Source organism: Amphiura filiformis, chromosome 13 (genome assembly GCF_039555335.1).
Source record: "Amphiura filiformis chromosome 13, Afil_fr2py, whole genome shotgun sequence".
Classification (NCBI taxonomy): Eukaryota; Metazoa; Echinodermata; class Ophiuroidea; order Amphilepidida; family Amphiuridae; genus Amphiura; species Amphiura filiformis.
The window spans coordinates 2,261,374-2,287,457 of NC_092640.1; the positions used below are offsets into that span (position 1 = coordinate 2,261,374).

Sequence of the window (26,084 nt, forward strand, 5' to 3'; positions counted from 1 at the left end):
TCGATTTGATTCGTGCATGTGTGCATCGCACGGAGTCTGACATTTAATTGCCGATTGTATGCAAAAACAAGCTGAGTATGACTAGTATGAACAACGTTGTTGACGGCTGGTTCAGTGAAAAGAGTAAATTATGGCCGGGTCAAGCGATGTCATTACAAGTTGAAGAAGTCCTGTTTCACGAACGATCAAAATATCAAGATGTCATGGTTTTTAAAAGGTATGTTTTATGTTTAATTGTATTTTGCTTGAGAAGTCTAGCTTCAAATTTGCTCACTGTTACAGTGTTACTGGCTTTTGAAGTTACACTCTATGACAAATTTGTCAATGATAATTTATGTAGGTATGATATGATAGCCCGAGGTACTCACACCTCCGTCGCTACGATTTCCACTGGCCTTCTCCGCGTGAGGAAGGAGCAACGTAGGGCCATGATGTAGGTATGCTAGGTGAATTCAAATTTGCCATCAAACTGCATCATTTTATATATCAAATCAAAGCCCTTGAGTAAACAAAGCCAAAACTGAAAACCATTTTTTCATAGCACTTTCCGTAGCAAAGTTACATCTTGTCAAAGATTGACTTTCATCAAAAAGTTTCAGCTAGCAAAATTCCCCAAAACGGCATTTCAGGGGTGTTTCTAGATCTTAGTCTCATTATGATAGCAGCTTTTTTTAATGGAACTGCTATCCAAATCCCTCTAAAATTCCATGTGCGAGTGACTTATCACCATAAAAAATCATATATTTGGGTCAAGTGAAGTATAGAAAACATATAATGTAGGTTTCCTTCTTCGGCCAGTTGTTTTAAATTTCTATGTAAAAATGCATTGACATTTTCGGCGAATTTGGCTGACTAGCAAATGTGTTAACTAAGGTTTGCCTGGGTTACCTACATGATGTGTCGGGCTAGGTATGACAGGGAAACCTCGGTTAACACATTTGCTAGACTGCTAGTCAGTCAAAATGAAAATGGCCTAAACCGGCAATACAAATTTACATTGAAATTTAAAAGAACCGCTTGCTCAAGGAAACCTTCACTGATAAATATGTTGTCTATACATGTACTTCACTTGACCCAAATATATGATTTTTTTTTGGTGATGAGAGAGTCGCACATGGAATTTCAGAGGGATTTTGATAGCAGTTCCATTAAAAAAAGCTGCTAGTGCTATCGTCATGAGACTAAGATCTAGAAACACTCCCGTATAAATGCTGTTTTGGGGAATTTTGCTAGCAGAATCTTTTTGATGAAAGTCAATCTTTGACTAGATATAGATGTAACTTTGCTACGGAAAGTGCTATGACAAAAAGGTTTTCAGTGTTGGCTTTCTTTACTCAAGGGCTTTAATTTGATATAAAATGATGCAGTTTGATGGCAAATTTGAATTCACCTGGCATCAGGCTTCCCGTTAGTGTGCGTCATCGCGTCCAGACGCGTATTTTGCAAATTTGGACGCAAGTTCACATGGCTAATCAAGTATTTTGCGTCCATGTCACATGCATCTGGACGCAGAAAAAAACTTCGAAATTTTATCATTAATTGATGATAAAAATAAGAAATTTGTATTCTTTTATATTTTTAAGATAATAAAAGCCCCAAAATTTTGACCCACCTGCTAAGGATTGAAGTAAATTCTGCAATATTTGTAAATGCAACGTCAGGAAATCGTGCACTTTTTGCATGCTTTCCGAACGATCGCTGTATGATTGCCTGAGCTGGGGAAGTCCCGACGGATTTGTTTACAGCTGTGCCGATAACGTGCGGTTAATGTTTAATTATTTATCACAACCTGACAATATTCAATTTTTAATATTTTATGTTTATTTTCTCATAAATAATCTAGGTTTCCTTTATTAGTATTATTGTTACGATGAATAAAAGCAATTTTAAAGACAAAATCCAAATGATAACCCTTTTTCGTATTATTTGTGGCAGCGCGTGTTTTAGCTTTGTAGCATCAACACCACGTTAATTTTAAAAAAGAAATGCGGAAGTAAAATTACGAACGAAAATTTGCTCAAGATTGACAGACTTTGCTCATGTTTATGCACCTGTTTTTGACCACGTTTCTTTTCGGACCAAAACTGACACAGAAATGAGAAAAATTATCATAGCGAATGGAGATGGAATATCACGGCGAAAATGTACTTTTATTTTTTTTTAACAATCAACATTTGGCGAGGTGTAGACCCGGGGTACGTGTGTATCGTAATAAATCGTGAATTTCAGATGGACGCACAAAAATCTGTCTGGACGCAAGTTTTTGCAAGCTCGTCAGCAAACTTGCGTCATTACGGACGCACATTTTTAAAACCTTAACGGGAACCCTGCCTGGCATGTACCTAATTTATGTAATTACAGTGTAGGCATTAGGGGGCTGGCATTTTCTTCGGAAGGGGGGTCCCAAATATGTCGGTGACCGGAGAATTTTTTTATGACCCCCCTATCGCGGGCAAAATGTTTTTACCCCCCCCCATCTTGGGTCAAAAAATGTTATGACCCCCCCCCCCTTCCACCTACACAGACTCAATACAAATTATTTATTGCGGAACTAAGGTGCGAGGCTACCAAAACTTAGAGTGAAGAAAGTGCATGGAGCGCGTTAAAATTTTCATTGTAAGTGTAAAGAAGGCGCGCATAGCGTGCAACAATTTTGAATAGATTGTACGCACATTTCAATTGTGAAGTTAAAGTAGGTATCCCAGGCAAACCTTAGTTAACACATTTGCTAGTCAGCAAAATTCGCCGAGACCGGGGCCCAAACACAATGCATATTTACATAGAAATTTGAATTTTTTTTCAAGAACAGGTCGGTGAAGGAAACCTGGTACATAAATATATGTTTTCTATACTTCACTTGACCCAAATATATGATTTTTTATGGTGATGAGCCAGTCGCACGTGGAATTTTAGAGGGATTTTGATAGCAGTTCCATTAAAAAAAGCTGCTATCGCCATGAGACTAAGATCTAGAAACACCCCTAAATGCCGTTTTGGGGAATTTTGCTAGCAGAATCTTTTTGATGAAAGTACATGTAGGGTGGTCACATGAAAATTTCAAACCCACCCCTGGAATTACTTTTTTTGTCAAGATTATTCCTGCTGCAAAATGATTTTAAAAACTTTTTGAATTAACTCAATCGGACAATCCGTTGCGAAGATGTATACAGCCTTTAAAAGATTCACAAAATTTGCCATTTTTCCCCATTTTTAGGAAAATCCTGATTTTGTCATAAATTTGCATATTCACGGAGCGATAATTGTGGGAATAAAGGTTGACGAGGACTGATTATCAAAAATATAAATTTTTAAATTTCAAAATCAAAATTACCGTACTTGATCAGACATTTCTTGTATTCAGAATGCAATTTGGCATCTGATGTGCTCTCAGGCGCAGGCCCCACAAAAAATACTGTGCAGTGGGTGACAGACACCTTCAAATTTGGTGTGTTTTTTTTGTTTTTTACAGCAAAACCTATGGCAACGTCCTGGTGCTGGATGGTGCTATTCAGTGTACAGAGAGAGATGAATTCAGCTACCAAGAGATGATAACACATTTACCTCTCAACTGCCATCCAAATCCAACCAATGTGAGTAGGGATACACCCAAGGGTGAAAATAAGTTTGGCACCCAGAAACTCTGAAATGGCCCCTGGTTCCATCTCAATTTTAGTTAACCAGGGGACACTTTTCCCATGAAACTGGCCCCTGAATAGTGAACCAAAAAATCAAATTCCAATTAACTAGTGCTAATATTTAACTCATTTGGCACATCTTTGGTGATTGGAAATGCCCCTATTTTTATTCTCTATTTCATCACTTTGATAAAGTAGCCTACTTTTGTACGAAACGTCAGTGAATTATTTTATTTTAAAAGTTTCTTTCAACCCTATTTTTAGGGTTGGTCAGGTTACGCTAATCAAACAATTTGTGAGTTTATTTAGGCCTTAACAATTCTATTATGTTTTCATTTTAATACAAGCTGTGCACACCTATTATGGGAAGGTTTGGTTCTCAATGGTTTCTATGGTGATAATTTAATGTAATTGAAACTGATTGGACACAGATTGTATAAAATCTGTGAACAGTGTTTATAATAAGAAAATAAATTAAAAAATAAGGTGGTTTGGGAAAATCGGCCCAACTGTGTATATATACATGTAGCACAATTGAATTGACAGCCGAGCTTCGCTGTCAATTCAGTTGTGCTATACATTAGTTTGACCTATTTCTGTGAATTATTTTGTGATCTCATGCAAGCTGATGGTGTAGGGATTAATTACTTGTCAGGGCTCAAAATATTCAGGGACTAAAGGTGATCGATCCACCCCCAATATTGGAGCCCCATAAACAATGACTGTGATATTTATCAAGTGAAAAGCACTGTTCAGTGCATACACATATATATACATATAGGGGACCATTGCAAGCCCTCTCTGACATTACAAAATACACTAGTCCTAAAATGCTTTGTTATTATATACCTGTGATGCTGTTTTTTGCGTTACACTTGTTCATGAAGGTATGTAATTCACCCCAGGGGCTTGGTTAACAAGTTAATCTCTGGTTCATCAAAGGCCGTTTGAAATATGGGTCTGGATCAATTCAGCAATGTGCGGACAAAGCCAAAAATAAAGGTTCATGGAATTTGCCTAAATCTTGTGATAGGAAAGGTATTTGGGTCTAATGATTTTGTAAATTGATCAAAAATTCGAAAATCCTTGTTGCCATGGTAACGGTTCTTTGAAGATTGCCACAGGAAAGTACATTTTTCAATTTTACAGTTCAAAAAGACACATTTTTCTAGCTAGCACTAATGAAATTGCTAGAGGTATGGAACAATTTAAATTGCTGCTGATAAATACCTATGTATTAAACGTTACAAAAATAGTATTGCCAGTTTTCTCACCCACCTAGAATATTGTGTAATATGCAATGCAAAATGCAATTTTTTTCATTAGTAAAAGTGGTATAACTTTGAAATTCAATAACTCTCAAGAAGAAGTTTGCTGCTTAAAGTCAGGGGTTGGATGAGAATGACTATGAATGGGGCTGATCAACCAACCAATAAAAACATTGGGGTCTTTACCCCATAACGAAGTTTTACTTTGAAGAAAGTTCGCTATTTTCGATAAAAATTAGCTAATTACATAGCACTTTCACAGTGTAAAAAATCCTTAATTGGCTTGTGATTTGCAAATAATATACCCAGAAGAGTTCATTGACCCATCATATCCATTGGTTATCATTTATTTAAGTAATTTTCACTTAGTAAACTGAAAGTGACCCCTCCCCCAGCCATATGGTTTAATGCATGAAAAATGTGCAAAGTTGGGCCGCAAAATGGTTACCATCGGCATTAATTTCTTGGTGGTGGTTATCTGTCTTTTACAATATCTACTCTTCCTATAACAATGGATAAATCGATTACAACTATTGAAACCAAATAAAACACATTATATTTAAGTTGGTCACTAATCTGGAGTAGGCTAGGGGTTTCCATGTATAACAATCATTTCTACTTCTTATTTAGGCCTATATTCACTACTGGACTCATTGATTGACTTTATCTGAAATACCTCACCAATAATCTAAATATATGTGGTTTAAACATAATAAGAATGTGATAATTTCGTGGATTTATAATATTAAAGTCCTTTTTACCAGTTGTTTCTACCTTTATAGCAACAACAGCAACTGACATACCAAGTAATATTTTTCTCTGTTTTATACAATGTTATCTATAAATTTAGTTCTAAGACTGCATAATACTGAAAACAAATCTCAAATGTAAGAAAGATCAAACTTTGTACAAAACAATAGAAAAATGTTTATAAAAACATGGGGGACTGGACAATGCACTTGACTTATTGTTTTTAAAATGCAATGTCACAGGTTTTTTTTTTTTGGAAAGTTAAATGTGGACATAGTGAAGCCATTGCCAACCCATAGTGATGCTCAAGTCTTTACTTTGTGTAGATTGTTAGAATTATAAACGGAGTCGCTCATGTGTGGGATTTTCTAATGAGATCATGAACAGTGCCTGACAGATGTGAGAGTTTTGATGCTGTCATCTTGTACTCAAAATAATCTATTTGTCCCCAAAGTAATAGGAGTAATGGGATGATAAAGTTCTGGTTTCTGCACCGCTTGCTTTAGGCACTCTTGATATACCATTGTATCTGCCCTCTTGTTGCTATTTTACATCCGCCAAAAAACGCATTTGCTTTGCAACAGCAGAAGGGTCTCTCTATTCCCAGCCCGGATTCCCAGTGACCTCTCCATGCTCATACCCATCAATAATAAATTCTTTCTGCTTCTTGGAAATTGGGTTTGTTTGTTTCTTGCTGACTATAGGTTAAATACCACTAATTATGTATTACACGGGTTTCAATGGCAAAATGGCTAATTTCGGGTGGATGTTTCTCATATTCAGAACTCTCACAGTTAAATGCCACTAATATCAGGTGAAACTATATGATTTAGATGCCAAATGATCAAAAACTCAACATAGGTTGACCTGAGACTTTTCTTGTTTTAACGCACTGAACCGTAAACACCTCAAAATGGCAGTGCGCACTCGAAGCTGAAAGTTACAATATGGTAGGGCAAATATTTCCTAAAAACCGTAGCCGTGCGTATAATTTTGGTACTATTACAACAAAAATGTCATATAATGAGAGAAAATATACCATTTTGAAGCATCAAACCCTAAAAAGTACTTTTTTTGGCTATATTACTTGGTCAATTTCAGCGATTTTAAAGCAGTCGTTTCAGATGCCATGCAAACAAATAGTTACTCGTCGTATTTCCATGTATCGCCCATGCCTATTAGTGGTATATAACCTGTAGGGCCAATTCATGACCTAATCATACATGTATCTCTGATTCAGAAAGAATGCATTGCTGTCCGTTTGTATTTCCTCTTACAATGTATCTTGGCTGGAAGGCTTTTTAATTTTGATGTTTGTAATTTTGTCATATTTTCCTGACTGAATGTGAGCTCCTAGCGTCAATGCTTCAATGCTTTATGTATGTCGATGTACACGTTTCCTTGGGTAACTGAATAGCGTTTGCAATACCTCTTGAATCCACCGTAGCTAGTAGATTCATCTACTTAAGATAAAGCTTCACATACTTCCTATTGCTGATTGGTGTTCTCGTAGAATTGGTGAACACTGTTGCTTGTACCGGGTTAGTACTAGTAGCTGCCTGATGTTAAAAGCAGCACATAGTTCATGATGTTGATGATTTTCAAATGTTTCTTGGTTAACATTTTCTGGTGTTGAATTCCCTGAAGATACATCTGCTGGAGATGAAACTTTACATGCTTCCTGATGTTTAGGGCTAGGCTTAAAACTTGAAAAAAAAGAATTGCTTGCCCCTTCCGGCCTGCCAACAAATCTTTGCCCCCCCCTCCCGTACATGCCAAATGTTTGAGTTCCCAATTTGCAAACCTTATAATAATGGTCTAGATATGTACATGTATAATGCAAGCGTAGTGAGCAAAGAATTTTGCATATTTGAACATTTCTGCACTGTTTTTCTAAGCCCTTATCAGAGCGTGTCTGTAGTATAGTCTGCCCCGTAAATGTTCTCCAATGTCCATTGCCACCACCTAGCTTGCAGTGGCAAACAATTTAAACCTGGGCAAATCAAATGTGTCGTTTACCGGTATATTGACAGTACCCTATGAGCTCCTTTGCGACGGCTAGGAACCATGGTATAGGTTCATGTACTAGACCCCTCACCCCTTTGACCTGCCAAAATTGCTCCCCCTTTTTGGGGGTTGCCAAAAATTCTTGGACACCCTCCCCCCCAACCATATTTACCCTTCCTACAGGGCTTATCATTATTGCACAGCCCCTGATTGGTGTTCTCGTAGAGTTGGTGAACTCTGTTGTTTGTACCGGTACCGGGTATCTAGCTGTCTGATGCTAAAAGCAGTGGCAAACTTACAAAAACCTGGGCAAATCAGATATGTCGTTTACCGGTATATTGACACTACCCTATGAGCTCCTCTGCGATGGCTAGGAACCATGGTATAGGTTCATGTACTAGACCCCTCACCCCTTTGACCTGCCAAAATTGCTCCCCCCTTTTGGGGGTTGCCAAAATTCTTGGACACCCTCCCCCCTCCCATATTTACCCTTCCTACAGGGCTTATCATTATTGCACAGCCCCTGATTGGATCTTTTAAAAGAGTGACAAGCTCTTTCTTCATTTGCAAGGACTACCAAAGCATGCCTCTATCTGAAGAAAAAAAATAAAAACTTATATCACATCTTATTTATTTGTGGCATTCGACCAAACTTTGCCCTTTTACAAAAATGAAAATGGTAAATTTTGGTCATTTTTGACTAAAATTTGTTTTTTCCGTTACCATGCCAACAGGCCAAGTGCAACTTTTTAAATGTCATTTTTAAAATGTCCCCCCTAAACCCTTTCCATGCTAAAAGAATCAAGGATTTCTATTTTTTTGAGTTTGTCCACATATTTAAAATTTTGCTTGATGGTAACAGACCCCTAGTCTTAATATTATTAATATTTCTGATTTCATACTTTACAGGTGTTGGTGATTGGTGCTGGAGATGGCGGAGTGATACGGGAAGTTGTGAAACATCCTCGTGTGGAAAAAGTTATTCAATGTGAAATAGATGAGGTATGGCACAAAGAAGAAATAATCAGGCAAAACGGGGACTGGCTTTTGAGGAGAGCAAGAGCAATCGCTCTCTACTGCTTACCTTAAATCTGATATAGGAGAGTGGTTTTTATCTCTCCTTAAGGTGATCGTTCCTCCTTACATTCTATTGTAAATGCTCTAAAACAGCTCTGCTTGAAGACTCCAGAAGAGAATGCTCTCCTGCAAATTCCAAAAGACAGTCCCCTGGCAAAAGTAGTATTTCTGGATGGGTGGGGTCAGTCATGTTGCTATATTTTGAAACTTTGCATGCATTAGCCTCAGTTCGAGGCATCTGGGCTCTTGGGCTCTGGGATGGTGTTTTTTGGTTTTTTGGTTTTTTTTACAAGCCGACGACGGAACGTCGGCTTGTTCTGTCTTCTTCCAATTCTTTCTTTCTTCTTCTTCTTCTTCTTTCTTCTGGCAACCAATCAACTGCATCTAGCTCGGCAAGGCATTGACAGATTTCAAGCAAACTTGACCCAAAAGACCACTGGGCTACGCCAAACCTTGACTTTGACTTTGCTGTGACCTTTGACCTAGCTATAATTGTCAAAAATGTGATTTCACAAAAAATGCTAAAGTACTCCTTCCACAAATTAAATGCAATGATCATGTGACTCATGCATATGAATCAACATGTGGCAGTGCTTAAAACTTCCTAAAACGAATTGAGGTCAAAGGTCATTAAGGGGTCATTTCCGGTCAAAGTCTGAAATTTTTTTTTTAAATATTAAAAAAATCACTGCATGTCTTTACAAATTATATAGCAGAGAGTCGCCATTAGCACACATGCATTGCTACTAGCCAGGGTCTTTAGGATGCCTACAGTTTTGGGGTCAAAGGTCATTAAGGGGTTACTTCCAGTCAAAAACCAAAATTATCAAAAATGTTCAAAAAATTTGTATCTCAAAATGTAAACAGACCAGAGTAATATAATCATCATGCATGAATCAGTGTTACCTGATGTATGCATGGCATTTTTATTTTGGGGGTCAAAGGTCATTAAGGGGTCACTTCCTGTTTTTAGCTAAATAACTTCAAGAATTTTTATCTCAACAACTGAACATAGTAGAATTTTAAAATTAAAATTGGAACAATGCATTTTGTCGGTGTACATAAGGTGTTTTTTTCATTGAGGTCAAAGGTCATTAAGGGGGTCAAAAGGTCAATCAAACATTTAAAAAAAAATCAAAATCCATGTATAAGTTCCGATTAAGCTGAAATTCACTAGGAATATTTCTTATGACATCCTAAGCACAATGCAAGAGCAGTTGACCCCATCCGTGACCCAGTCATAGGGGTCAAAGTTCAAGAGTCGGCTTGTACTCAGATTCTAAGATTCTAGTTGTTTTTTGCTTCTCGATTTATTTATTTTTTTATTCAGGTGTCTTCATATCCTGTCCACCTATCTCTGATCTGCGCATTAAGTGCGCAATATAATATCAGATTACTACCTCTCTTCGTAGTCATGGTTCTGAGAAAATAGCCAGAGAAAATGGCTGATTCCCAGGGGCTGATTCCAACCAGTTTTTATGTCTTACTCACAACCATAGCTCACAACACTGTAGTTCTCAGTGTATTGTAGGCTCCTTCTAGGTCAGGAAGAAATAATAGAAGGAGCCTACAATACACTGAGAACTTTACAGGCTATACATAAATAATACATGCATGTGAAATTAAAAAAGAGGAGGCATGGTGATGATGATGACCCAGTGCTTACAATGGTGTATATATAAATTGATAATTGACATCTTTTTCTGTCAATATGTTTACACAATGTTATTATTTACATCAAGTTCTTCTCCTGCACCCATAAATATGATTTTATTTGATCAGAAACTAAATAGTGATACTATTATTCGGCAAGGTCCTTTAGCATTGGCTAAAGCTGCTCTTCTTCTTATCGTGTACGTAAAAAGAACTAAGTCTAAGCCCCGCCTTGGTACTACAGCTTGTTGGGCGTTTGAGGTGCTGATTTGATGACGACATGATTGAATTGGCCAATCAGAACCCTACTTCTGTGTTTACACTAAATAGCGCCAAATTGGCAGAATACTGAAGGACCTTGCCGGAGATTATACAATTTATAGTCCTCAGAATGATGGAAGTAGAGCCTTCACCTTTTCCATGGAACTTGGGTCATTCTGTGCCAACTGACCAGGCGGTGCACACATACCATACATTTTTACCTCTGAATGGTTTATTTTTCTTTGTTTAAGGGGGTACTACACCCCTGACCAATTTTGTGCCTTTTTTTTGCATTTTTTGGGCCTCAACTGTAATTCCTTCACTCATCGCCGTATTATGCATTTCCATAGTTTATTATATGTATTATTCCTTATATCTTTATAATGTATTACTATTATTCTTATGTATTATTCTTGTATCATGTAATGAGTGAAAAGATAATAATAAATCTAATCTAAAATCTAATCAAAAATTTTAGCGCATTGGTGACAAGTAAGATATGTATATTATAGAGGCAAGGACTACACAACTACTGCACTGAAAATTCAGCAACTCAAGCCAAGTAGTTATTGAGTTATTGATCAAATATTGGTTTTCCCTCATTTTTGACTGTAACTCCAGAACTGTTGTCTGTGCTGAAATAAAATTTCCAGTGCAGTTGTTGTAGTCCTTGCCCCTATAATATACATATCTTCTTGTCACCATGCGCTATAATTTTGAGAAAAATGCAAAAATAGGCACAAAATTGGGCAGGGGTGTAGTACCCCTTTAAGTATTGATGAAAACATGAAAATTTGTTTTAAAAAAAAAAGCAGCGACATAAAATTTAGAGGTGGAGCGTTGGCATGAAAAATGTGTCGTTGTGCGGAAATTTGATTTAAGGAGCTTATCATATTTCTCCCAAACTACATACATTGTGCACCACACAACCCTTGCTTAAATATTTGAGTGTAGATTCTGAATTTGTACAAAAAGCCATATCTTCCTTCTATATGTAAATTATGTTATGGGCCCCATAAAGGTGTACTACATGTAGGTGTATCTCATGTGAACCATACAATGTACTTCTGGGGTCTCTTCTTGGAAACTACAAATATTTTGATTGACTATTATTATAATGTACTTACCAACTCCAAAACATTATAATAATAGTCAATAAAAATATTTGTTTAATAATCTGAACTCAATTGGCTACTCTTAAGCTGTATTAAAAGTGATTTCATTAAGAGGATTTTGGTCATAACCCCATTAAAAACCAACATCAGACATACATGAATGGCATCAGCTTTTATTTTTCAATTGATCCCAGATTAACTTCGAAATACCATAGGGTCCAGCGTGGTTTTAAAATCTCCCTTTTTAAACAGATATGTAATTCTAGTAAATTCCAAGAATGCTAGGGTTTTCAGCATTGCAAAATATGTAATATTTAGAGGTTAATGACTGCGCATCAGTTGTTTTGAGGGTATTGTGAAACATTGTGCTTTGGAACCGAGGGATATTCCGATATATAAGGGATATAAGTGATGCAAAGTCATTAACCTCATTCATAACCGTCACTTTTCACTTTTTTAAATTCAATTTACGTCACATTTTCTTCTTTTAATTTGAAAACATGCGAAGTCCAAATACAGCGGCCAGCGTCCACGTAAATTGTTCGAACGCGTAACACATCACGTAACGCGGTCATTGTAGAGTGTACTTTTAGCTACGTCATGAGGCGCGGTCATTATACTTTTTCAATGACCTGAATTTGCGTCCGCCTATTTAAAAGTTATTATCTGTGATTGGATTGCACTTGCTGCGTATATTAATGAGGTTATGAATATAGTATGGTGGTAATTCAAATCTTCAAACTCATTCCAACGAGATAGGTGGTCTGATTGCTTAATTACATGATATATATATGTGACACGATCTGGTCCATGGGGGCCAAAGGCGTGCAAATTTGAAACTGAGATAAAGGTAAAAATATGGAGTTAAAAAACAATAAAATACATAAGAAAATAGACATCAAAAAACTGCATATCTTTAGAACCAAGTATGCTAGGTCTTTGGTGTTTTCAGTAAATGATAGCCTATTGTATGTATAGGCCCAATGTAATAATTACAATAACTCAATTTTCAAAATGCCTCCTTTGGCCCCCATGGACCAGATCGTGTCACATATTTGAGTGACCAATTAAAATATAGCTTCAAGATAATTTAACTGATTGCTGATTGGCTCAATAAATCACAATAGTCTTCTTATAACCAATCAGCAGGTAGTACTCATGGGTTAAGCCTCTTCAGCCCTACCACCATTCTTACCATGTTTCTGATTGGCTCAATAAATCACAATAGTCTTCTTGCAACCAATCAGCAGGTAGTATGGGGTTATAGAAATTGGCCACAGTGTATTAGAGTGTGTCACATTTTTAATCCCAAATTTTCCCCCATTTTGTATTTTCAGAAAGTAATAGAAGTAAGCAAGAAGTATCTGCAGTACATGTCTAAGGGATATGACAGCGATAAACTGGAACAACATATAGGAGATGGATTTGCATTTATGAATAAACATAAGAAACAATTTGATGTTATTATCACAGACTCATCAGATCCAGAAGGTAAATCCTAGGGATGGGCAATACTCACTTGTAGTAAGGCCTAAAAAATTGTTTGATTGGCACAACCCGACCTACCCTAACCTAGACTTTTTTTAAATATTTTTTGCAAAAAAATAAAAAAGTTCCAAAGCCTTTATCATACGCGATTTACAGCTCAAAATGTGTGTAAAAAAATTTAGAAAAAAATGAATTTGCCGACCAACCTACCCAAATTATTTGTTTATGTTACGCCAATCAAACAATTTTTTTAGGCCTAATTACAGATGATACTGATTGACGGTACTTGCTACTTTCCAATACCAATGACAAAACATACTAAAGTATATCCATATAGACCCCCCAAAAAAGGGCTTAAAATACTGGGACAAAATTGACCGAAAGTTGTAATGTGCATCATCCTTTGGCCTGGTTTTAGTCCACAATTGTTCTAATTTTGTCCAATCTCAGGATAATGAAATTACAAATTTTCACACATTTGTGTAAAGTCATTTTAGTAACAGGTCAGTGCAGTGGGTAGGGCCATAGCTACATAGGTTATAAATGCATTAACACAGTAATATCTGGCTAGGGTGTAAAGATGTGTATGCTCAATTGATTGGATTTTGTGTTGTTTTTCATAGGTCCAGCTGAAGCTTTATTTGAAGAGCCGTACTACCAACTCATGAAGGAAGCCTTGAAACCGGGTGGTATTATTTGTACACAGGGTAAGAATCAGTATGTGTATTATATGCGGTGTACCCCAAGGTTTGATCCTAGGTCCAATTTATGAAGGAACCCTTGAAACCGGGTGGTATTATTTGTACACAGGGTAGGAATTATGTGTATGATATGTGGTGTACCCCAAGGTTTTATCCTAGGTCCCAATTTATAAAGCAAGCCTTAAAACCTGGTGGTATTATTTGTACACAGGTAGGAATTCTGAAATAATGCGGATAATAAAAATAGCCAGGATGTGTATTATATGTGGTGTACCCCAAGGTTTGATCCTAGGTCCAATTTATGAACGATGCCTTAAAACTGGGTGGCATTATTTTAGACAAGGTAGGAATTCTGGAATAATGATAATCATAGCTTTGATTGACTTTGATTAGATATTTTACAATGCCTTTAAAGCATACATTATACTGTTGCTTTACAAGTTGTGAGCATTTTAGAGATCACTCTATTATGACAGCAGCCTCCAACTTATAATGTATGAGTTCTTGAAATTGTCATGTCTTGAACCATGCTACAGTACTGTATACTGCACTGCTGTTGTATTTTTCCTGTTTTGGGGAATTGTTTTGTAATTGTATGAAAGGTTTCCAGTTTGACTTTCAAAATATGATAATTGGAATAAAACTCAAACACTTCCTGCGCTAATTAAGTATGGTCAGTTTAATTCTACATTGTTTCTGATTTGATAATTACACAATATATTAATCTGAGATTAAAATACAGCTTCTAAATATTTAAGCTTAGTCTTCTTCAGCCCTACCAGCACTCTTACCATGTTGCCGGTTGGTTCATTAAATCTTAATTGTCTTCTTGTAACCAACCAGCAGGTAGTACTCATGAGGTATTTCGTCTTCAGCCCTACCACCATTCTTACAATATTACTGATTGGCTCAATAAATCTTCATAGTCTTCTTGTAACCAATCAGCAGGTTGTACTCATGGAGTCAAGCTTTTTCTGCCCTACCACCGTTCTTACAATATTACTGATTGGCTCAATAAATCTTCATAGTCTTCTTGTAACCAATCAGCAGGTTGTACTCATGGAGTCAAGCTTTTTCTGCCCTACCACCGTTCTTACAATATTACTGATTGGCTCAATAAATCTTCATAGTCTTCTTGTAACCAATCAGCAGGTTGTACTCATGGAGTCAAGCTTTTTCTGCCCTACCACCGTTCTTACAATATTACTGATTGGCTCAATAAATCTTCATAGTCTTCTTGTAACCAATCAGCAGGTTGTACTCATGGAGTCAAGCTTTTTCTGCCCTACCACCGTTCTTACAATATTACTGATTGGCTCAATAAATCATAATAGTCTTAGTACTCATGGGGTTAAGCCTCTTCAGCCCTACCACCATTCTTACCATATTACTGATTGGCTCAATAAATCTTCATAGTCTTCTTGTGACCAATCAGCAGGTTGCACTCATGGAGTCAAGCTTTTTCTGCCCTACCACCATTCTTACAATATTACTGATTGGCTCAATAAATCTTCATAGTCTTCTTGTAACCAATCAGCAGGTTGTACTCATGGAGTCAAGCTTTTTCTGCCCTACCACCGTTCTTACAATATTACTGATTGGCTCAATAAATCATAATAGTCTTCTTGTAAAATCAGCAGGTAGTACTCATGGGGTTAAGCCTCTTCAGCCCTACCAACATTCTTACCATATTACTGATTGGCTCAATAAATCTTCATAGTCTTCTTGTGACCAATCAGCATGTAGTACTCATTATTTTATCTTCTCTTTATCTGCAGGTGAATGTGTATGGTTACATATGGACTTAATCAAGAAAATGCACAAGTTTTGTAGGAGGTTATACAAAGTAGTAGACTATGCATACTGTACTATACCTACCTACCCCAGTGGCCAAATTGGTTTTATGCTCTGCAGTACAAGTCCAGTAAGTGAAATAAGCCTGTTTGAATTGCAAACTCATAAACTGCCAATGTAAAACCAATAAAAAACATTAAAATCAAGTTGTTATTTCCCCCGTTTTAATTTTTTTAGTGAAATATACAGGGTGGTCTAAAAAAACTCCTTATAAAATTGGTATGAAAACACTGCACAAAAAGAAAGATCATCCATCATTTCCATCAAATTCATTGAGTAGAATGTTCAGTATATTTAACTATAAAATAAATTGCATTCTTGCTGATACACTTACATATCAAAATACCATTTTCTGATAATGATCTGATGTAAATTTTTTAATTAAATTAATTTCAAGCTCTATGTACCACATTGTTTCTTCAGCTATATTTGAAATTTGATTTAATTTTCTAAATTAATCTCAATACGATACTTTAATGGTATAACATTAACAAGTCATCTGGGAGAGTAGAACATTACTTTTGTGCTAATGAAACTGCTCTGTATAAATAAAATATTAATAAATATATAAACTACAGCTGCATTATACACTTCATATATATCAGCAATTAAGTTGCGCAAACAAACTTTTTAATAACAAGATATTAATTAATAATGAAAATTGCTCAATGGGCTATGACAACTGGTATTCATAAAAATTATTATTAATAAAATTTTTTGTTTTATTAATAAAATTCAATACAGAAAGAAAAAAGATATTTTTTTTACTTCTATAGTTACGACCGATATTTAACGGGCAAACTTAGATGTGTACAAGCTGTTCGTTACAGCTGTTTCAGTCATACAAAAAAAGGCATGTCTCTGTTCTTATGGAAGATTGGAAATACAATGCTGTGTGTACATGTATTTTGAATTTATTGTCGGAATTTTTAATGATTTTGCATATAACTTCTTTAATACATGCTTTGTTAATTGAAGTTCTACCCCTGGATCTACCTCAGGGAGGTTAGGTCAGGAGGACTTCTAGCCTCAGAATAGTAATTATTTACGAGACCTTCAAAATATAAAATACATGTACCTTCATTTAACAACAATTTCTTAATCTTTATTAGCCCTAGCTTCCCAGCAGGGTCTGGTTGTGCTTCGGTCAGCAGTAGAGAAGGTTGATCTCGGGCCGCCGTGCCCGTCGTCTGATGCGGGTGCTGTCCTGTCAACAAGGGGGGGGGGGTGTAATTAACCATGCATGCGCTCACATTTGTAATCATCATCATTTTAAGCAATTTCCCTTTTGTGAATGGTTTTTTTTTTAAATCTGCACTCCTCCTGTAGAAGATTTAGCTAATAGAACAGATAATTGGCTTAATTCAATTTGAATACTCCAGTTGTGGAAGATAAAGAAAAAGCCATATTACAGGCGGAGTAAAGGTTTCAAATTTTTAAGATATGTTTGTAAAACGCATTGAGAGCTTTTCTGTTGTAATGCACTAAAAAGTACTTTGTATTATTATTATTATTCACCCTAGACAATTCCATTTGAAAAATGTACTCCCTCTGTAGAAGACATTTCTTGAATCTTCCACAGGATTATGACAGATTTCAAATAGAACAGCCCAATCAGAGATCAGGCTATTGTAACCATAGCAACATACTTTTCAAATTTCTGTTTCTCCTCCTTGCAGGATACAAATTTCAGAGAACCAATACATAAATGGACCAATGAGGAGAAGAAGAAATTAGAATTACGTTATTACAACGCTGATGTACACAGGGCTGCATTCGCATTACCTGAGTTTGCTAGAAAGGTAAGAAATTAGAATTACGTTATTACAACGCTGATGTACACAGGGCTGCATTCGCATTACCTGAGTTTGCTAGAAAGGTAAGAAATTAGAATTACGTTATTACAACGCTGATGTTCACAGGGCTTCATTCGCATTACCTGAGTTTGCTAGAAAGGTAAGAAATTAGAATTACGTTATTACAACGCTGATGTTCACAGGGCTTCATTCGCATTACCTGAGTTTGCTAGAAAGGTAAGAAATTAGAATTACGTTATTACAATGCTGATGTTCACAGGGCTTCATTCGCATTACCTGAGTTTGCTAGAAAGGTAAGAAATTAGAATTACGTTATTACAACGCTGATGTTCACAGGGCTGCATTCGCATTACCTGAGTTTGCTAGAAAGGTAAGAAATTAGAATTACGTTATTACAACGCTGATGTTCACAGGGCTTCATTCGCATTACCTGAGTTTGCTAGAAAGGTAAGAAATTAGAATTATGTTATTACAACGCTGATGTTCACAGGGCTGCATTCGCATTACCTGAGTTTGCTAGAAAGGTAAGAAATTAGAATTACGTTATTACAACGCTGATGTTCACAGGGCTGCATTCGCATTACCTGTGTTTGCTAGAAAGGTAAGAAATTAGAATTACGTTATTACAATGCTGATGTTCACAGGGCTGCATTCGCATTACCTGAGTTTGTTAGAAAGGTAAGAAATTAGAATTACGTTATTACAACGCTGATGTTCACAGGGCTGCATTCGCATTACCTGAGTTTGCTAGAAAGGTAAGAAATTAGAATTACGTTATTACAACGCTGATGTACACAGGGCTGCATTCGCATTACCTGAGTTTGCTAGAAAGGTAAGAAATTAGAATTACGTTATTACAACGCTGATGTACACAGGGCTGCATTCGCATTACCTGAGTTTGCTAGAAAGGTAAGAAATTAGAATTACGTTATTACAATGTTGATGTTCACAGGGCTGCATTCGCATTACCTGAGTTTGCTAGAAAGGTAAGAAATTAGAATTACGTTATTACAATGTTGATGTTCACAGGGCTGCATTCGCATTACCTGAGTTTGTTAGAAAGGTAAGAAATTAGAATTACGTTATTACAATGCTGATGTTCACAGGGCTGCATTCGCATTACCTGAGTTTGCTAGAAAGGTAAGAAATTAGAATTACGTTATTACAATGCTGATGTACACAGGGCTGCATTCGCATTACCTGAGTTTGCTAGAAAGGTAAGAAATTAGAATTACGTTATTACAACGCTGATATTCACAGGGCTTCATTCGCATTACCTGAGTTTGCTAGAAAGGTAAGAAATTAGAATTACGTTATTACAATGCGGATGTTCACAGGGCTGCATTCGCATTACCTGAGTTTGCTAGAAAGGTAAGAAATTAGAATTATGTTATTACAACGCTGATGTTCACAGGGCTGCATTCGCATTACCTGAGTTTGCTAGAAAGGTAAGAAATTAGAATTGCGTTATTACAATGCGGATGTTCACAGGGCTTCATTCGCATTACCTGAGTTTGCTAGAAAGGTAAGAAATTAGAATTACGTTATTACAATGCTGATGTTCACAGGGCTGCATTCGCATTACCTGAGTTTGCTAGAAAGGTAAGAAATTAGAATTACGTTATTACAACGCTGATGTTCACAGGGCTGCATTCGCATTACCTGAGTTTGCTAGAAAGGTAAGAAATTAGAATTATGTTATTACAATGCTGATGTTCACAGGGCTGCATTCGCATTACCTGAGTTTGCTAGAAAGGTAAGAAATTAGAATTACGTTATTACAACGCTGATGTTCACAGGGCTTCATTCGCATTACCTGAGTTTGCTAGAAAGGTAAGAAATTAGAATTACGTTATTACAATGCTGATGTTCACAGGGCTGCATTCGCATTACCTGAGTTTGCTAGAAAGGTAAGAAATTAGAATTACGTTATTACAACGCTGATGTTCACAGGGCTGCATTCGCATTACCTGAGTTTGCTAGAAAGGTAAGAAATTAGAATTATGTTATTACAATGCTGATGTTCACAGGGCTGCATTCGCATTACCTGAGTTTGCTAGAAAGGTAAGAAATTAGAATTGCGTTATTACAATGCTGATGTACACAGGGCTGCATTCGCATTACCTGAGTTTGCTAGAAAGGTAAGAAATTAGAATTACGTTATTACAACGCTGATGTTCACAGGGCTGCATTCGCATTACCTGAGTTTGCTAGAAAGGTAAGAAATTAGAATTACGTTATTACAACGCTGATGTTCACAGGGCTGCATTCGCATTACCTGAGTTTGCTAGAAAGGTAAGAAATTAGAATTACGTTATTACAATGCTGATGTTCACAGGGCTGCATTCGCATTACCTGAGTTTGCTAGAAAGGTAAGAAATTAGAATTACGTTATTACAATGCTGATGTACACAGGGCTTCATTCGCATTACCTGAGTTTGCTAGAAAGGTAAGAAATTAGAATTATGTTATTACAATGCTGATGTTCACAGGGCTGCATTCGCATTACCTGAGTTTGCTAGAAAGGTAAGAAATTAGAATTACGTTATTACAATGCTGATGTTCACAGGGCTGCATTCGCATTACCTGAGTTTGCTAGAAAGGTAAGGAATTAGAATTACGTTATTACAATGCTGATGTTCACAGGGCTGCATTCGCATTACCTGAGTTTGCTAGAAAGGTAAGAAATTAGAATTACGTTATTACAATGCTGATGTTCACAGGGCTGCATTCGCATTACCTGAGTTTGCTAGAAAGGTAAGAAATTAGAATTATGTTATTACAATGCTGATGTACACAGGGCTTCATTCGCATTACCTGAGTTTGCTAGAAAGGTAAGAAATTAGAATTACGTTATTACAATGCTGATGTTCACAGGGCTGCATTCGCATTACCTGAGTTTGCTAGAAAGGTAAGAAATTAGAATTACGTTATTACAATGTTGATGTTCACAGGGCTGCATTCGCATTACCTGAGTTTGCTAGAAAGGTAAGAAATTAGAATTACGTTATTACAATGCTGATGTACACAGGGCTGTATTCGCATTACCTGAGTTTGCTAGAAAGGTAAGAAATTAGAATTACGTTATTACAACGCTGATGTACACAGGGCTGCATTCGCATTACCTGAGTTTGCTAGAAAGGTAAGAAATTAGAATTACGTTATTACAATGCTGATGTTCACAGGGCTGCATTCGCATTACCTGAGTTTGCTAGAAAGGTAAGAAATTAGAATTACGTTATTACAATGCTGATGTTCACAGGGCTGCATTCGCATTACCTGAGTTTGCTAGAAAGGTAAGAAATTAGAATTACGTTATTACAATGCTGATGTACACAGGGCTGCATTCACATTACCTGAGTTTGCTAGAAAGGTAAGAAATTAGAATTACGTTATTACAATGCTGATGTTCACAGGGCTTCATTCGCATTACCTGAGTTTGCTAGAAAGGTAAGAAATTAGAATTACGTTATTACAATGCTGATGTACACAGGGCTGCATTCGCATTACCTGAGTTTGCTAGAAAGGTAAGAAATTAGAATTATGTTATTACAATGTTGATGTTCACAGGGCTGCATTCGCATTACCTGAGTTTGCTAGAAAGGTAAGAAATTAGAATTATGTTATTACAATGTTGATGTTCACAGGGCTGCATTCGCATTACCTGAGTTTGCTAGAAAGGTAAAAAATTAGAATTATGTTATTACAATGCTGATGTTCACAGGGCTGCATTCGCATTACCTGAGTTTGCTAGAAAGGTAAAAAATTAGAATTATGTTATTACAATGCTGATGTTCACAGGGCTGCATTCGCATTACCTGAGTTTGCTAGAAAGGTAAGAAATTAGAATTACGTTATTACAATGCTGATGTACACAGGGCTGCATTCGCATTACCTGATGAGTTTGCTAGAAAGGTAAGAAATTAGAATTACGTTATTACAATGCTGATGTTCACAGGGCTGCATTCGCATTACCTGAGTTTGCTAGAAAGGTAAGAAATTAGAATTAACGTTATTACAATGCTGATGTTCACAGGGCTTCATTCGCATTACCTGAGTTTGCTAGAAAGGTAAGAAATTAGAATTACGTTATTACAATGCTGATGTTCACAGGGCTGCATTCGCATTACCTGAGTTTGCTAGAAAGGTAAGAAATTAGAATTGCGTTATTACAACACTGATGTACACAGGGCTTCATTCGCATTACCTGAGTTTGCTAGAAAGGTAAGAAATTAGAATTATGTTATTACAATGCTGATGTTCACAGGGCTGCATTCGCATTACCTGAGTTTGCTAGAAAGGTAAAAAATTAGAATTATGTTATTACAATGCTGATGTTCACAGGGCTGCATTCGCATTACCTGAGTTTGCTAGAAAGGTAAAAAATTAGAATTATGTTATTACAATGTTGATGTTCACAGGGCTGCATTCGCATTACCTGAGTTTGCTAGAAAGGTAAGAAATTAGAATTACGTTATTACAATGCTGATGTACACAGGGCTGCATTCGCATTACCTGATGAGTTTGCTAGAAAGGTAAGAAATTAGAATTACGTTATTACAATGCTGATGTTCACAGGGCTGCATTCGCATTACCTGAGTTTGCTAGAAAGGTAAGAAATTAGCATTACGTTATTACAACGCTGATGTTCACAGGGCTGCATTCGCATTACCTGAGTTTGCTAGAAAGATAAGAAATTAGCATTACGTTATTACAATGCTGATGTTCACAGGGCTTCATTCGCATTACCTGAGTTTGCTAGAAAGGTAAGAAATTAGAATTACGTTATTACAACGCTGATGTTCACAGGTCTTCATTCGCATTACCTGAGTTTGCTAGAAAGGTAAGAAACTATAGAATTACGTTATTACAATGCTGATGTTCACAGGGCTTCATTCGCATTACCTGAGTTTGTTAGATTAGAATTACGTTATTACAACGCTATGTTCACAGGACTGCATTCGCATTACCTGAGTTTGCTAGATTATTAGAATTACGTTATTACAACGCTGATGTACACAGGGCTTCATTCGCATTACCTGAGTTTGCTAGAAAGGTAAGAAATTAGAATTACGTTATTACAATGCAGATGTTCACAGGGCTGCATTCGCATTACCTGAGTTTGCTAGAAAGGTAAGATATCTAGGAAACCATTCACTGTCAGGAGATTTGTGTGTGAGAATGTAATGGAGCAAATAAAACTGCAAACAATACAGCCTTGCTTTGATAAGAATTGTTTAATCACACACTCTAATCGAAAGTAACAAGAGGTGTAATCGAAGCAGGAACAGATATTAGTCCTCCAAAATTTTGGCTAAATTGTTATTTTTCAATCTTCTTTTTAGGAGCAAAATTTTGATTTACGTCACATCTAGTAAGTTTGTGGAAACTGTGTGTATTCAGCATTGAAGTGGTTACCATGGTTACGTAATTCTTTTGGTTACCGGATCATGCTATTGTGGTATGCCTTCGAGTGCCATATACTTTGTTCCGACCGTGGTTCATTACTCAAGCGTGTGATCCTGATCCCGTTGATATAGTAACATTTCTTAACATTAGTAACATTTAATACGTAACTTTCATACTGAATTAGACCATAGGGCCAAATGAAAATAATCGTTTGGTTCAATGGTTGCACTACCATCCACCCTGTGGAAAACAAAGAGTTGGCGTTGCTAAAAAAGTCATAGGTCGGACTGTATATTGCATGCCGTCATGTGTATAACAACAAGCCTTTGGGCGTCATTGCCACAGCATACGAAAAATACATGTTTTTGGCCCTTATTTCCAAAATTTGGCCAAATATTAAAATTTGACTGAAGGGTTAGGATTTTGGCTATGTTTCACTTGGCAAAACAGGATAATGTTTTTTTTTATCCCAAAAAATTAGTACAGCAGTTTTCTGGAATGGGGAGTAAGTCTGATCCCCTCAGTTTATAGTAGAAGTCCTGCAGCCTTTAGCTTTTTTCGTGATTTTTCAATTTCTTTACCAATTGTACTGTGACTTTGTATTTCTCTCATGTTTCTTTTTTGTAGGCGTTGGAAGATGTCGAAGATGAAGATTAGCAGTCAAGGTGTCAGGGTCAAAGGTCATGTGTAGGTGCTACTGTATAATGTCGTAGAACTTAAAATTTATGTTTGAAAACTGGCATACAAGGTTGGCAGCTTGGAAAAGTCACTAATTAGGGATTCAATTAGGGATTCAATCATATTTCCTTTTGTTCATCAATGTTTAGCAATGATGCATCCGAGTCGGCTTTCCATGTGGACGCGAGTTGTTGAATGGTGATGAGCAACGGTGAAATATAATTGAATCCCTTTCATCAAGCTTTATAAGATAGTCTAATTCACATGATTATATCATGGGTAATGTCATTGTAGTCATTGCCACTCAGTATTACAAGAAGATTGATGATATGAAGTGTTTAGTGCTAGAAAGGCCTATAATAATAATGTACACTTAATAAAGCGGTGGTATCCATCGAGAGACGCTCATGGCGCTTTGCAAAAAACAACCAATGTACAATGATACAAACATATTATAACAATTAATAACAAAAAACAGTTCATCAGTGTTATATAGTTCATGATATGCAAAGAGTCAATTAAAAGCATTTTGGAACAAATGTGTTTTCAAATTTGTTTTGAAACTAGACAAGCTCTTGGCAGAGCGAACCGAAAATGGCAGATTGTTCCAAATGTTTGCAGCTGAAACATGAAATGATCTGCTACCCCACTGGTTTCTGGCAACTGTTTCTTGAAGAAGTCCTTTTGTAGTAGAACGGAGGTTACGAGTTGGTGAATACATTTCTACAAGTTCATTTAAATATGCTATATGCAATAGCTGCCCTATAGACAATTTGACCATTTCTGCATTCTATATTGTAGACATGACTCCCAGCAGCTATTGCTGATAGACCGTTTATGCATAACACCCTCGATATCATGAGCAATAAAACTACAGAATAAAATGTCAATGTTTAGTCACTTCCTCCAAATTAATGATTTCAACATGAGCTTGTACGTGCTCACAAGTAACATGTATGCACGCTTCTGTTAACTTGTGCTCGCGCATACGCTACATTCAAAGTGTGGATCACCAATAAACAACGGTTGGTACAAAGTTGTTGAAATATAGTCTGTCCACATAGAAGTACAAAGTAAATAGACCTCAGAGACTTGAGGTATAAGAATAATTAAGTCGGTGCAATGGGTGAGTAAATGCTTCTTTAGCGCGCCAACTGCTGCGCGATTTGTACTTGCCATTCGCACCATACTCTAACGCGTCATGTTTTTTAACACGCAGTGCGTGTGATGCAAAGCATTGACCCCCGATGCCACAGATATCGTGTGTACTTCGATGTGGACAAACTGTAGAGTGGGCATACTGTTAAGATTTCATTGATGGATGATAGTAACTTACAGAATAGGCTATGCCAGTTGAAATCTATACACCCCCTATGAAAGACATGACATTTTTCTTTCACACAGGGAGTGTGAATAGCAAATGGGGTTACCTGATTGGGTGACTCCATTTGAAATCTATACCCCTTGTGTTGGAGATTAAGGTACTGTCATCCATTGGGGGTGTATGGATTTCAACTAGAATAGCCCATTCCATGTTACATGAAGGAATTAAGAACCCAATTTTAATGGGAAACTTTTAAAAAGTTATTTTGTTGCGATTTATGTAACAAAGGGTGACTGTTTTAAAAATTATCATATTTTAGGATATTGTAATGTGATATTTTTTGTGTATACTGCTTGTCACCTTGTGATTGGTAGGGACGTCAAAATGCATCTCTGTACATTGTGAAAGAGCATTCCAATTGTGCGGCCATTACACATGAGCATGTGATCCGAGAATTGCATGAATTTTCTAAGGCATCAACGTAAAACATGCATGCAGTGACGTTACTACCATGCAATCTTAAGTGACAGGTAGTATAGATTGTGTAACCTGAGATTCTTAGATTGAATCATTCATCGTCTACAAACTGCCCCGGGGGGGATCACTCCTGTATAAAAGTTGTAAGCAACCGTGTGAATTGTCTTTAATAAATGACCCTAAGCTAGGATGTCGAAAATTTGTCAAACTAACTCTAAACAAGGATTTTACTGAAATAAAAACACCCTAAGCAAGGAATTGGTTTGAAATTTGCCCCTAACAAGGATAGACATTGCGTGTGTCGGTACAGTGATATCGGTAAGCTTAAAATTGGCGCTGTTGAAGTCGGCTCTGATTGCTCAGAAACCACTCTTTTGTACCGAATAATTTGATAATTTGAGGATCGTCCTTAAAAAACACCCCTTTTAGTAAAATGAGTGTTTTGAGACCCTAATCGCTGATCCACGTTTTGCTTTTCAAAACCACCCTAAATCTGTGTTTTCTTTCACACGGATGCTTACAACTTTCATATATGAGTGCCCCACCCCGGGCAAACTGCGCACATACATT

The 26,084-nt window shown here is 36.7% G+C and overlaps 1 protein-coding gene across 1 annotated transcript; it reads left to right on the forward strand.

The window, feature by feature from the left end:
* LOC140167886 (spermidine synthase-like) lies at positions 1-25,702 on the forward strand. Its single transcript, XM_072191172.1, has 8 exons — positions 1-217; positions 3,470-3,590; positions 8,570-8,662; positions 13,104-13,257; positions 13,878-13,961; positions 15,734-15,879; positions 17,489-17,611; positions 23,663-25,702. The coding sequence occupies exons 1-8, from the start codon at positions 78-80 to the stop codon at positions 23,690-23,692; spliced, it is 891 nt and encodes a 296-aa protein (XP_072047273.1). The 5' UTR covers positions 1-77; the 3' UTR covers positions 23,693-25,702.
* Positions 25,703-26,084: the final 382 nt, after the last annotated feature.

What these genes read in the sequence shown, in the direction of transcription:
- LOC140167886 (XM_072191172.1), top strand. Translation starts at nt 78, where the DNA reads ATGACTAGTATGAACAACGTTGTTGACGGCTGGTTCAGTGAAAAGAGT. An exon ending in GATGTCATGGTTTTTAAAAG is followed by an intron (nt 218 to 3,469) that starts GTATGTTTTATG and finishes TGTTTTTTACAG; the next exon opens with CAAAACCTATGGCAACGTCC. An exon ending in GCCATCCAAATCCAACCAAT is followed by an intron (nt 3,591 to 8,569) that starts GTGAGTAGGGAT and finishes CATACTTTACAG; the next exon opens with GTGTTGGTGATTGGTGCTGG.